Consider the following 14,707-nt stretch of genomic DNA (forward strand, 5'->3'; position numbering starts at 1 on the left):
AATAAAGCTGGAGCAATGGCCAGGAGCCAGGCTATAAAGGTGCTTTTGTGACATGTTAAGAAGCTTACCTTTTAATAATGGGCACCATGGGCTGGCTGTGATGGGGTGGTGGTGACAGGATCATGTTTGGTTTCTTAAGGATCACTCTGGTTATATAATGGAGAGAGAAGTCTGGAAGCTGCCGGAGTATTGTAGGGGAGAAATGATGGCCTATGAAAGGTGCATGGGGCAGGGAGAGAAGTGGGTGGTTTAAGACATATTTGGGGGCAGAAGAGACAAAACGAGGCACGTGCAGGAGTCGAGCATGGGCATCTCGGGGTACCTGCTGGTGGTGCCCTTCACCAAGACAGGGAATTCAGAAGGGGCAGAAGGCTGTGCAGAGAGGAAAAAGGAGAGAGTGGTGAGGGGCACAGTTGTGCCAGTGTCATGGGGGAAGCTGTGAGCTGTGAGGAGACGGCCAGTGGGCACCTGAATGTATGCTTTGGGAACGCAGAAATGTGGACTGAGCCAAGGATAGATTTGGGAACATCATTCACTGACTTAGCAAATGTTTACTGAGCACTCACTACCTGCTAGCCCTGAACAAGATACTCATAACGCTTATACTCTAGTGGGCTTGCGGGGGGTGGGGGTGGGGGGAGGCAATTCCCAAGTAAACAAACAAGAAATGCTACGCAGACACTTTATGTAGGGTGATGCTGAGGTGACAGAGAACAATGGAAAGGCTATGCAGATGGGGCCGCTGGGAAAGGCCTCTCTGGATGGCCAGAAGGAGGCGGGATTGCAGGGCAGACGGAGGACACTGCTGACAGTGGGAATAGGAAGGTGGTAGGAGGCCCCTGTGATTAGAGCATGGTGGAAAATGGGAAGTGAGGTGTCAGCAGAGGGCAGAGGGGTCCCCAGAGGCCAGATTGCCAGGCGTGAGCCAGGACAAGGAGTGTGGGTTTCAGCCTGGGCCCTGGGAACAGTGGGAAGTGAGATCAGCTGAGGAAAGCTTTGTGGAGAGAGAGGACACTCTGGGGACAGAGGACAGGGCAGCAGAAGTGGAGCCCACAAGGGGGATGTGAAGCCAGGGAGGCAGGAGGAAGTCGAACATGTGCTACTGAGGAAGTCCTCAGTAAAGGAGGAATGAGTGGTCCCATCAGACAGTCTGGGGAGGAGGTGAAAAGTGTGCCCCAGATCTGGTAAGGCGGAAGTCCATGGGAAACTTGGCAAGAACAGACTAGTAGGGGGCTAGACTAGGGGGCTAGGCCCCCTCCGACAGACAGCAGGGGCATCACAAGTGAGCACAGGCAGTGAGTGTAGACAACTCCTTAAGAGAGCTGGATGTGAAAAGGAAAAGGGAGACATGGAGCAACCAGGTGGTTGAAGTGGCCTCCAGGGAGTGTTTTGTTTGTTTTCATAAGAAACAAGTGGTCAAAGTCTATTTAAATGACGCTGGGAAGGAAGTGGGAGGGCAGGAGCATAATTGGAGGAACAAGGTACTTAGGAAGGCAGGTGGGCTGGGATCCGGATAGAGAGAATGGATGGCCCCAAATAAGAGAAGGAAACTCTCCTTCTGGGACATGGGGCAGAAGAACAGACGGTATAGTTAGGTCTGTAGTTAAGCCTGCAGTTTGAAGCTGTGGGAGTTCCTTTTCTTTTCTCTGTGAAGGAAGAGAAAAGGCCATCTTCTGGGAAAGAGAGGTGTGCACTATCATGTTTGGCAAAGCAGAGGAAGTTTAAAAAAGGCTTGGAAAATAGGGGAGTAGATCCGTGAGGGAAACCTGGGGGACTTGGCAGGGAGGCTGAAGACCTAATGGCCCAATGCCACACAGCTGAGAGGTTTTCTAGATTGTTCTGTAGCACTGGGGACCCGGTTAGCTGCACAGGACATCATCCGAGTAGGGTTTAAGGAACATTCAAAATGTCTCTTTTGGCCACTGGGTAGCCAGGACAAAGACCACAATCCTGGCTTTATTGATGGAGACACCAAACATGGGCTTGGTTGGTACTGGCATTGCGCTAGGCTTGGGGAAACAAAAGTGAATATAGTATAGGAACCAGGGTTAGCTCCAAGTTAAACCAAAGCAGAGCTGGGGCTCAACCCCAGGCTTTTGATACTGGGTTCCGACTGCTATTTGCCATCACCCTGCACCGTGAGTGGATGGGTGAGAGCCTGCAAGCTGAGAAGTACTGGGCATTAGTGAACTTCAAAGGTGTGATCATCACAAGGTCACATCGGCTCAATGGAGGCAGCTCGCTTGTCAAGAAAGATTGCTAATTTCTTGTCATACTTAGAACATAACTATTTCCAAGCTATGATCCTAGGCAGCCCTTTCAGTTGTCTTAAGAGGTTAAGTTTTCAGCTGAGGAAACTAAGACACAGGGGGGAACTGATTTACAAGAAATCACAACGAGGCTCAGTCCAGGGATCAGCTTGCCAGTCTCAGTGTTTCATTTGTTCACACTTCATTTATTGAGCTCCTACTGTGTGCCATTCCCTGTGGTAGGCAATGAGGATGTGGAGACGAATCAGATAAGGTCAGACCAGTGCCTGAGGCAGACACACAGCAGATGATTTTAGACCACGACAAGATGATGGGGCCAGTCAGGCACTGGAAGGCACCTGGGACTTGCTGAGTCACATTCCAACAAGTATAGTGGAATCAGAGGTTGGGCACCTATTTGGTGGGGCAAGGCCACATCCCCAGGAAGGCTTCTTCCTCAGGGAGACCTCCCAAATGGGGATCCATTATTTCAGAAAGCAAGCAGACTAAAGGTTACCTCCAACTGTCTAAAAATAAGTGGCTGTTTAAGTGAATTAGTCATGAGTCGGCCAGGCAAGGAAGGCAGCTCTGCTCCAGCAGAACAAGGCCCACACTAGAGCCAGGGTGGTATGGGTTTGAACTCTGTAGCTCTAACCTGGCTGATCACTTAATCTCGCTGAGTCCTGCCACCTTGACCTCCAAAGCGTACCCTAAATCTGGCTTTTTTTTTCCACTCCCACTGCTATAACCTTAGTCCACGGCACCATCATCTCCATCCGAGACTACTGCACGAGTGTCCTAACTGAGCTCCCATTTGGTCACTCCACAATCTGCCCTTCTCCTATGGATAGAATAGATCCAAGCTGCTTAATGTGGCTTTTTTGGCCCTTGAGAACAGCTCTCACCCACCTCGCTGACCTCGCTCTCCCCTCACTCATGGCTCCGTGGCTGTCTGGAGCTGCCTCATCCCTGGAGTGTGCTGGCCTTTGTGCCTCTTTACTCTGCCTGTTTTGCCTCCCCTGAGACCTCCACAGGGCTGCCTCCTCCACCCCTAGTTCCCAGCCTCCTCAAGCAGGCCTGCTCCAACACACCTAACACAGCCCTCTCTGTCCTGCCGTAACATGTAATGATGCTTCATTACCTTCCTTCATCAGTACCTGAAATTATCTGACATGTATGTTGTCTGTCGCAGAACCTGGCGTGGGGCCTGCTCAAAATGTACATGTTGATGGAATCTACTTTCTTTACTGAAACATGGCAGCTGGACACTTAGAAACCAGTAGTCAGGAGCACGGCTTCTGAGGCCCATGCAGTGACCCCCTTCCCAAGGAATCCTTCCTTGATTTTCTAGCTAGGGGGTCTCCTCCCCTTCTGAGATCTTTCTCAGCATGTCATCTACCCTTCTCTCATGCTAGCAACTTGAACTGTGCTTGTGTCCACGGCTCATCTTCCGTTAAACATGAGCTCCTCTGGGACAAGGTCCATACCTGCTCTTGTGTTCTGTGCCCGGCCTGGGGCCTGGCATGGAGAGGCTTCAGTGTCTGCTGAACTAAACTGTGTCTAGTACATTCCACAGAGTACAGGGCAGCATCTCAGCCATTGCATTTGTACTGCAGTGACCTACCTCTGACAATGCTTAGTTTGTGAGGCGAGAGGGGTGGCTTAGGGACTGCGTCTTTCTTTTTTTTTGTGGCAACTCCTGTGACGCTTCTGTTCTTCAGAACATCTGTTCCCCAAATCATGACTGCCAAGTTCTTTGTGTACTTGGAATCTCCTTGGGTTACTTGTAGCTGGTGCCATTTCTCCTCATCAACCCAAATCCCGCTTCCCAGATGGACCTGAAAGAGATAAGAACACAAGCACCTGTGTAGTCGGACAGGCTGGCAGTTGGAAACTTTTCTTTTCCTTTAAAAGACACTGCTGCACACCCATAAGAGGCTCATTCCATAAACATCATGTTAACTTTCTTTAAGGGAAATAATAATCATTTACCGAATCCCTATAATGCACCAGGCCTTATTCGAGTGCATTACACCCACTCTCTCAAATCTTCGTGGCAACCCTGGAAGGAAGGTGTTGGGATACTATTTTCATTTCCGATGGAAAAACCGGGTTGAGAAAGGTGAAACCAGTTGCCAAAAGTCACTCAACTATTATGTTACAGGGTTGGGATTCTAAACATACTCATGTTATAACAGGGCCACTTGGAGCCCGAGCAAATCTCAGAACGTGTCCGTTTCACTTCCTTCTCTGTTACACTTTAGAAAGACTTCTCTCCCTTTGCTGTGAACATGCTGGGGCACAAATCCCAGCATAGTGGTTCCCAACAGTGGCACACGCTGGTGCCTGGGCCCTATTCCCAGGGATTCTGAATTATTACTCTGGGTGGGACCTGGGTACAGGGGTAGTGAAAGTTCCCTAAGTAATTCCAATGTACAGCTGAGTTTGAAAACCACTGCCAGCTGGAGCCGGGAGGACAGCCACCAGACTCCACCATTAACTGGAGTGTGTTTGTGCAAGTCCTTTCCTACCTCTAGCTTCAGTTTCCCATGAACTAAACTGGGAGAGTGGGATTTCATCTCTAAGTTCCTTCTGGCTCAGAACACCTATGATTTTGATAAATTAAATACAACCACAGTGTCCTCAGTCTGGTTCTGTTCTGATGGAACAGAATACGGCCTAGCGCTCCCTGGAAGGGAAGGTCTCAGAAGGTTTCAGGGCAGAGTCGGTAAATGTAAGACGACTCACAACGATCTAGCAATAAGCTATAGGCTTTCAAATTTTTTCTCTTTTCTGGCTCTTTTAACAACTCAAAAACCATTTGCTAATCATTAAAAAATGGAGTTTTGACTTCGACACTACTATTTATGTTGTGTTTCTCCTGAGTCTGTGGAGGGTGGAAATGGCCTCTGTGGAGAAGGAGGGGAGGCAGCTGCTAATGAGCTGAACTTTCTAAGGGTAATGAAAGAGCTCTGCCCAAAGTCCTTGTCTTCAGAAAGAACCGTAGGTCAAAAACATCAAGTGGTCAGGAGACCTCTTGGGAGAGGTCCTGGCCTTAGAGACCGCACACACCCCCACACCGATGGCAGACTGGCAAGAACCACCGTTCAAAGATGGCTGAAGATCTTTCTACTGAAGACTGGCTTAGAAAAGAAGGTGGGTACACACAGATGGGAAGACAGGTCAGTCAGCAACACTTCTTCCTTCACCAATTACTGAGGTTTTTCAGCCATCCAAAACGGAAAACAAAATAGCCCAGCAACACAGCCCACTCACGGATGTCAGCAAGTAACCAATCCACCTGGCCTCATCTGCCTTCACTTTCTTTTGCTCACAAGATCATTCAGATCCCTGCAGGCCTGGTGTCAGGTAACTAGATCCACCTGGTCTTCCTGTGCTGCAAATTTCAGTGCCGCAAATCTGTTCATATGGCTCAGGAAGATAAGCAACCCTGGAAGTGAGATGTGCTGCCTGGGGCCAGCTGGGCAACACTGATCCAAGGTCAAGTCTGGCCTTTCCTCTGCAGTCTGAACCGCAGGTGGGCAGTCTGTGTGCCAGATCAGGCATGCTGGGGACAAGTTTCCTGCTGCTCCCTGCTGGGCCCCAAGTCACCTCCCTCTGATGACACTCTGAAGCTACCTCACAAGCTTCCTGAGATAAGGGGGAAACAAGGAATTTGAATTAGATTAAATTCAGAATTAGAAAACCTTAGAATGGAAGACAGCGTCCGTTTTTCAAAGATTTCTGCTCTTTTCCACCCTGGGCCTTGCTTTCCTATAATCTTTTAATTTATTATTATTAAAAGAGAGGTGACAGTCATTTTAGCCCATGTTCTGCTAGAGAAGGGGGACACTAATATTTTTTGAGTACCTATAATGAACCAGGTATTGTACCCTCAATTTATCTAATCCTCCTAATGACCTTAAGAGATGGAAATAGGTAGCAGTTATTATTCCCACTTTACAGACACGAAGAGAGATTCAGAAGGTTTAAATTACTTTCCGTAAGACATACCAGCAGTAAATTTTGGAGTCAAGATTCAGACCCAAATCTGTATGGCCCTAGAGCCCAAGTTCCCCAGGCCTTCTGCTGCTGCCAGTGTCACAGTGGTGCCAACGTGGTGGACACATAGCCTATCTAACATATCTATATTCCATGAGGTTTCTTTTTGAGTTTTCCTCTGTGCTGGCCCAGCCACTTCCCCTGCCAGCACTCACTGCACGTCACTACGGCAGACAGGGAAACCAGAAGAAGCCATGGGCTGGCCTTCCTGCCTCTGGTCCCTGCTCCCTTCAACTCACCCTATAAACACTGCCAGATTAGTCTCCCTAAAACACAGCTTTCCTTCTTTGACTAGATTACTTCCACAGTCTTTCAACTCCGTGTTTCTGTGTGAACACTCTGGAATCTTGAATGGCTCCCTCTTTCCTATCACATCAATCTAACCTCCCCAGTCATCTTTAGAGGCCCTCCAGAATCCTCTTTCCATTCAACTTGCTAGCCTTTATTCTCCTGCTATGGCCATCGTGATAAAGCTTGCAAACTCCCGCATTTCCTTCTACTTTCAGTGTGTGGTAACAGAAAAGGGGGTGCTGGAGTCTTCAGCCCTAGGTGGCAATCGGCTAGTCACTTTACCTGAGTCTCACTTTTCTCAGATGGACAACAGGCAGAACACCACCTAACGCAAAAAGCTGTTCTGAGGATTATATGACATAACATGAATAAAACGTCAGGAGGACAGCACACCCCCAACCCACCCCCCAGTTATGTCTCCACTGATGCCTTTCCCCTGTCCAGAAATGAATGCCTTCGCCTATTTCTTCTTAAGCCTGCTAATCTTCCAAGCCCCAGTCCCAAATCCAGGAAACACTCTTTAACTCTCCATGGCTAAGTTCTATCCCCTCTGAATTTCTAGCCTTCTGTGAGCCTTTACCACTTGATTCAGTCCTTCACAGTACATCTCCAAGGGGACGCATTGAGGCTTTGCCTCTTTGGTCCCGTTCAAAATGATCAGGACTAGTCTGAACACAAAGCAGGAGAAACAGAAGGGCACATTTAATATGTTTTAATGGCACAGGCTTTCAGTTCTGATGAGCTGCTTTTCCTTAGAGAAGAAAATATTTTCTGACATGAACTTGAGTACAAGGCCAGCTTTACAGCACAGAAAGAAATGGCTCTGGGTAAGACCAATCACAGGTATATGTTGGGACAAGGGCTCCCGAGGTCAGCAAAATAAGGGTCACCTGGAACAATGCCCAGTTTTCAGAGATGGAGCAGAATAGACTGGAAAGAGCACTGGCCTGGGAACCAGGAGACCTGCCTTCCAGTCTGTTTGTTTCCTACCTGTTTGTTTCTAGCCTGTTCTATAATTACAGAGGAGCCCTTCTCTGGATGTGCTTCCCCAACTATGCCATTTATAAATTAGACTATGTGAACTTTAATAGTCTTTGCAGCTCTAGGATTCAATGAGGTTTTGAGATAAAGAAAAGCAATGAACTTTATCAAAATCAGAAAGTAACTTTTGCGGCAAGCCCTATTATACACATAAACCATTGTTAACTATTTGACCATAATGTTAGCCTTATGTGTCAAGGGAGGTTTTAAAAATATGGCATCTGGCAGGATGGGACTTGATCAAAAAATGGCTTTGTGAAATGTTTTGTAGGACAAAACTAGTTTCCTACTAGGAAGTGGATCCCATTCTAATGCTCTAGGCTTTGCAGAGATTAAGGCTTTTGTTCATGCAGGCAGAGAGAAGAGAGGGTCAGAAAGGATAGCAGAGCCAAGAACAATGAGGACGAGGGAATGCTGCTCTGGGAAGCTGCCATCCATTTCTAGTCTGTCCACTTCCTTTCCTCTCCCTTCATAAATTTCTCTGTCGAGCTTCAAATTAGTTGCAAACAAAAGTCAGGTTAGTTTTACAGCAACACGTTGGCAACAACCAATGAAAAAACAATACTGGCAATTTCAAGATTTGTTGTGCAACTCCCAGGGAAACATTAAGTGAGGTTTGAGACACCCATTTTCTGGAAATGGAAAAATGATACCTTTGCAAAAGAGGCCCCCAGAATGCTCAGAAACTGTCCATCAGTTTTCAAAGGAAGAGAGAAACAGTGTTCTCTTGGAAGCTACTTTAAGAAAAAGTCTCTAGTCACCGTACAGTGCCGTCGTCACTAAAAAGGAATCCACAAACACAGAATGGTCCTTTCTTTTCTTTATCTTCAATTGGGGAAGATTCACCCAACTTAGATACACAGCTCGAGTGACTACAGGCCCATGGACAGCATGAATCCATCCCTCCTCACACAGATCCGGGCACCGAGGCCCAGCAAAGAGAAAGATCCACCCGAGCAAAGTTACACAGAAAGGACAGAGACAGAGCTATGCTGAGCATTCGGGTTCCCGACTGCCTATTTCCACTCTGGCATGCCACCTCTCCCCTGCAAAGCAGACTTTTAAAGCCTGTTGGCTGGAGCAAGTCAAGACAGAATGGGCGATGACCTGGCCCATCAGTTCTGCCTCTGCAGGGGAGGAAGTGCTCGGTGGGAGATGAGGGAATGGCAGCATATCCAAGAGAGCCCTAAAGACTAACAGGATTCATTTCCTCAGCTGACAATATTTGTTTTTTGCCTCAATCTGGCCAGTTGCAAGGATATATCTGGACAAACCCAAATAAAACAACCTTTTCTTTCTCATCAGCCCACTGGGGAACAATACTGGATAAACAGAGACCTTTTGAAGCACGGGGCAAGAAAAACAGACTGACACAGATGATTCTTTGGGGAGAATGAGAGGTGATGTCTGTACTGTATGCCAGGGTGGCAGAAATGTAACACTAAAACTGAATTTGACCAGTGCCTACACAAAGGGCTCCAATATACTTCTTCCAAGATGAATCCATTTGGATATCAGAAGGATGTTAGAACATTTTCTCCCTGCCCAGCTGCTATGACACGTGACTTTAAGACTTCCAAAGGCTATTCCATTAGTTTTCACCCCTGTACTAATAGAATTAATAATGCTTAAGTTTTCTTTCATGACTTTTTTTTTTTTTCAATAGCCTTACAAGAAAATCTGAGAAGTTATATGTGGTCCTAGGACTGTGGCCTAACCACTGTTTGAATATACAGCTTGGAAACAGCTTAGGGACAAGGAGCGCTTCTCATTTACCAGTTTATCCTTGGCATCTAGCACAGGGCTTAGAACATATAGATACTCCGCGAATGGTGAACAGATACATATTGAGTTGTTCTCTGTCATTCAGGTGTATTTCTGGTACACCTTATAAATTTTATGTGTCTGGTTTTTATAGGAGGGTAGGACAAGTTTCATCAAACCACCCTGCCTTTTTAAATCTTTCTCACTACTAAGCTATTTAAAACGTCAGTTTAGTTTTATACTTGCTTTGGCCCAGTATTTAAAAAAAAAAAAAGGGAAGAGAAAAAGAACAAGTCCCAGTTTAGCTCCACTAGTTACAACACAAGAACTCTGGAAATAGTTACTGAGGCCCGGGCCAGGAGGCCAAGTGGCCACGCTGGGTCTCAGGAAGCTCCCACCAAACTCTCCATCGTCACTCTGACTAACAAACACTTGCAGGGAATGGATATTGAGCTTGAAACACTACCTTGCCATTGTCTAGGATATACTTGTCCATGACAGGTGCAGGAGCGGGGTAATAGGACGACGTATTTGCTTCCTCACTGAAAGTGCTCCGTAACTCCGGCTCGGGCTCGAGACATTCTGACTTTACTTTTTCCAAGTCAATGGCGGGACCTAGGCAGTTAAGAAAAGAGATCTGTCTAGAACTCCAAGGACAATAAAAGGCAAATATTTTTAACTACGCATCTATCAGCACACAGTGGCACAAAATAAATATGCTGGTTTATTTTTTCCGTTGGACTACACTTAAACCCAGGCTTGAAAATAATATGAGATACGAACGTCACAAGGGAAAAGGTAGGAAATTGGAAGACAAGAATGAACAAGACTCTAATTAAGTATGAATGAGAAGTGGTCTTTGAGGGTGTCATTGTCTGAATGGAAATGCAGGGGAATCAACTTCCTGGTCAGAAAAAGAGGTCCTGTTAAGACTGGGGTGCACAAGGGGTGGCAATCGCTGCAATATGCAAAGTGTGTATTTGCTAAAACCCCACTTCTGCAGCCTGCAGTGGAGCGGGCCACAGCCTAAGAACAGAGGTTAGGAAAGCAGTGGGGACAAATGCAAAGGCCTCCCTCTCCCTAAGACCTAGTATCTACCTAGACAGGAGCATTTCAACCAAGAAATTAAAATACAATACAGATTAAGCTTCTGATTGCCTGATCTAGCAGCTACCCTGATTTCTATTTTAATGCAATCAACACAAATTACGCGCAGTTTAAACAGTGAAAGGAAGCTAGATAAATGGTGGTGGTTTCTAAGGGGAGTATTTTTTCTTCTCCATTAAGCTTTTAAAAATGATGGACTATTTTTTAAATCACCTATTGTGTCTTGATTACCAAAGGGCAGAGAAACAGGATGAAAGTGAGTAAATAAGGCTGAATGACTTGATTAACTTTTGCAGGAGAGCAACTCCAAAGGCCAACGGAGAGCTCAGTACCCTGGAAATGTTCCCGACACAAACATTTCTTGAGCTGTCTGGGATCTGGGAGTTAGCTACTGCTATAGTGGGTCCCCCTGGGCTATGCTTATACCTGAAGTAACCAATGAATTTCAAGGTCCAATCTTCCCTTATCCTAACTATGTGGATCGCCTGATAAGGAGCTCTTGATACACTAAATTACAATCTGGTTCCAATTCTATGCTCAACTGCCACACCCCAGACTTTGGCTGGTGGCAGAGAAGGTATTGGTGATTTTGTTACTACAATTCCTCATGACAGGGCTTCCCAGAACAAGAATATCATTCCTGAGTTGCTGGCAGCTACCATCTGTAAGACAGAATCTCTGTAGTCTCTAAGGATGCAAGCATAAGCCTTGTACAAAGCAGAATGCAACATGGCTGGGAAGTAAAAGAGTGCTGATGAAAAAAAAATGGTTCATCATGGTAGAGCAAGGTTAGGTCCTATGCCTGGCTCTGCTGTTTTAATTGTGTGACCGCAGGTGAGTGAATTGTAGATGCAGACGTTGGCAGAGTGAAGGACAGACAGCATCAGAACTGTGCTGAGGGCATCTCCTAACACTGTGTGATGTATGTAGGGGCTGGGCCCGGGTCCCACTCTTCTCTTTGCCCCCAGCACCTGGCACTGAGTACCTAGTCTCTGAATGTTTGCTAAATGAATTAAAGAATGACAACAATGAATGAATACTTCTACAGTTTCAGAAGCAGATGCCAAAGTCTCTCTTCTCTCTGTGTGAGATCTCAGGTTGAATTTCTGAGATACAAACTCAAGTGGAGCATTTGATCTTTTCTGAGATCAGGGCAGAGGTAATTACTCCAGTTTCCCCTAAAGGGCATGGCCCAGTTGGCATCTGAAGTCCCTTCCTGCTCTGACATTCAGCAACAGGAAAAGGGGATGGGCTGAGAAGATGAGGTCCCTGTAGCCACTGGCTCACAGGTCATCTTTGGCAAGATTGTGCCCCTCCTCTAAAGTCTTTTTTTCCTTCTAGGAGAGGAAGATGTTGGACAAGAGAATGACTCCAGTTCAGCTCTGACTTTAGTCCGGTTCTCCCCCACCCATCTCCACAATGGCTGCCAAAGAGATCTCCTTGAAACCGTGTCCTTCCTTGCTTAGCACCTTCCTTCCTAGTTACCCTCAAAATTAGGACATACGTTGTAGCCTCCGTAAGGCCCAGAACAACCAACCTCCTCTCTACCCCTGGTGCTCAATTCTTATTCTCACCTGATACTCACCTCTGCAGAGGGGCCATATGCCATGCTGTCCCGGCCTCTATGCCTTGGAAGTCTCGGCCTTGCATAATGCCACCTCATCTGCCTGCCAAGAATGGAGCTTAGGGGTCCCCTCTGTGAGGCCTTGCTCTGATCACCACCAGGTAGGGGGAGTCTCTACTTTGTAAATACTTCCAGCAAATTCTGTCTGCAATCATCTGCCAATCTGTTGTCCGCATTAGACTGTGAAGCTCTTTGGGGGCAAAGTTTTATTCTCTGTGCAGTCTTGGCAGCCAGAGCACTGGCTGGCACATTGCAGGCTCTCAGTAAATTCTTCGTGACAGGAGGGGAGAGAGTTGGGGGTGGAAGGGTGGGCAGGGACTTAAACAGGCCAGGGCAAAGGTTCTGAAACAAAATCCTGCTGCCGAGTTGAGGTGCTTGGGGGTACAGGCTAGGGTGGGTGGGAGCTGTTCTTAAACTACTGTGACCTTTTGACAGCCCACAAAGTAGAACCTGGGTCTGTCAAGTAGAAATTGGAAACTGCTGACAGAATGGACGATTCCGATGGCTACAGAGGGACATATAAGGGACATGAGGACCGAGGGTTGAGGGATGCTTCTCTGGCTCCATCCTCTGCTGCCCCCTTGCCACATCCCCACCCCAACCTCCCAGTCGGACTCCACTCCAAAGTGCCAGCCTGGCCTTCCCCACGCATACACCATTCCTTCCAGCTTCCCAGTCTGTGCTTGTGTCCCTCCTGCTGTCGGATCAGTCTACCCCACAGATGCCCACCTAGCTGAACTCCACCCGGACCTCAAGGCCTGACTCAAATGCCACCTCCTCCATCTCTTCAAAAGGAGGAAGCTGTTCTCTCCACCTGTTGGCTCGGAATTTGGAGTCAGAGCCTGGAGTTTAAATTCTGGATTCCCCATTTACTGTTTAGGTGAGTTGTAAGCTTCCTCAGGTGGGTGAGCTCTGTCCCCGTGTGGACCCCCCGCCCCATATAATCAGATGCTCTCAGCTGTTTCTAGGCATGTCCCCCCCACTAGATGGTGAGGCTTGAGGCCAGGAAGGGACTGTGTCTTCTTATTTCAGAGACCAGGGCTCAGCAGTGTCTGGTTCACGTTCTACCCTCAACAGGTAATTTCCACATTAATGATTACTTAACCTTCCTGGCCCTGTGGCCTCACTTGAAAGAAGCAATGACAACAGAGACCTGGCGAGACTGAAGATTCAGTGAGTTGACCATATATATGAAACGATTACGCCAGAGTCTGGTGCGGACTGGGTACTCGGTAAACAGCGCTCACCCCTGCTCCACCTCCTTCATACACAAGTTATTCCTGGGTGCTTCAGTTAGCCCACCACTAAACCATGGCCTTGGTGCACAGAGTCCGTCCTGGCACTCCACGGCACACCCACTCTCCCTCGGGCTCATGCCGATCTCCTCAGGGACTGCTGCACTGGGATCTTCTGGCTCCCAGGGAAAACTATTTCCTCCCATTGTCCGTCAGCACCGTGGAGCATCCGGAGGCTGCCAGGTGTCAGTACTGCTCTCTGCAGCTGCCCCGTCTTCAGTACTGTACACAGAAGGTACCTGGCTCCTCAGCCTCAGCCCGGAGGGCAGACCAGCCAAAGGCACATCTTGGAAGGGGTTCCTCAAGGGAACTGGGGGTAAATCACAGCTGCATAACCTCAGACAAATCACCTCACCTCTCTGTGCCTCAGCTTTCCTACCTGCAAAATGTGGATTACCAATAGCCCCCATGCAAGCTGATAATGCCTCTGGAAGAGTCCAGCACTGAGGCAGGCACAAAACAGAGGATCAGGAAATGGCAGATAAACAAAAGAATGAATCCGGGAGTAAAGCAGGGTGTTCCGTATTACAGAATCCAAGAGAAAAGGAACAAAAAAAAAAGCGTATGATTTCTTTGGGGAGAAGAGGGAGGGCCTCTAGTGCTTTTAATTTAAGGGAGGGGGGGGGAGAAAAACATTTCATTGCAAATTTTAGCCAGTTCTACTACCGATGTTGGCAATTTACATCTCATTACAACAAATGCCTCAGATTGCTGTTTTGCTTTTAAAAATTTCTGAGGCATTGTTCTCCTTCAAACACATGTGACCAAATTAGCCACAATAATAAGCACTTGTGCTAAGAGACAGCATTGTACGATCTGGTGCAGATATTTTAAGTAACAAAGGAACTTTTTTCACTTTGTGGGAAGAGTAGGAATTAAAAAGAAAAAAAAAGGCCCTTTGATCTACTTCAGGTTTATTTTGGGGAAAATACACCTTCCATGAAGAGAAGCCTCTCAGCTGGGTAAGGGAAGCTTTTACAAAAGCATAAAAGGTAGTACTTGTCTTTTCATTCAGTCATTCAGGAACCCATTCAGTATGCAATCCCTGAACGCATACCCAGATCTGGGCCCTGTAAGGCACTGGGGACCCGGAGAAAATACAGCATGCCCCAGTTCTGGAGAAGTTGAGAATTTTACATGTGAAACTCCATTTCTTTGCATACAAATAGCTGTGATTTGACAGACAAGCACTGGATTTAGTTAGAAAACCAGGTGCAAGTCCAGGTTCTGTTATTTATTTGACCTCTTTAAGCCCCAGGGGCCTCTTCCATAAA

General features: G+C 47.2%; 1 protein-coding gene across 8 annotated transcripts in view; it reads right to left on the minus strand.

Moving 5' to 3' along the window:
• Positions 1–14,707, minus strand: part of AGBL4 (AGBL carboxypeptidase 4) — a 1,457,435-nt gene that overhangs the window by 215,910 nt on the left and 1,226,818 nt on the right. For 3 of the 8 annotated variants that reach the window (XR_005788556.1, XM_040470170.1, XM_040470171.1), the window contains exons 9-10: positions 9,874–10,022; positions 3,874–4,087 (exon numbers count right to left, since the gene is read on the minus strand). The exons of 4 other annotated variants lie outside the window; for them this stretch is intronic. Coding sequence is in view for 3 of the 4 variants with exons in the window: in XM_040470170.1 (XP_040326104.1) it covers positions 3,874–4,087; positions 9,874–10,022 (363 nt within the window). In the remaining variant the exon portion in view is untranslated. Of the gene's footprint in view, positions 1–68; positions 211–3,873; positions 4,088–9,873; positions 10,023–14,707 lie in introns of all 8 variants that reach the window. One more of the 8 variants, XM_040470169.1, reaches the window with a different exon arrangement.

The sequence above is a fragment of the Herpailurus yagouaroundi genome, unplaced genomic scaffold (assembly GCF_014898765.1).
Source record: "Herpailurus yagouaroundi ecotype Mexico unplaced genomic scaffold, PumYag 77, whole genome shotgun sequence".
NCBI lineage: Eukaryota > Metazoa > Chordata > Mammalia > Carnivora > Felidae > Herpailurus > Herpailurus yagouaroundi.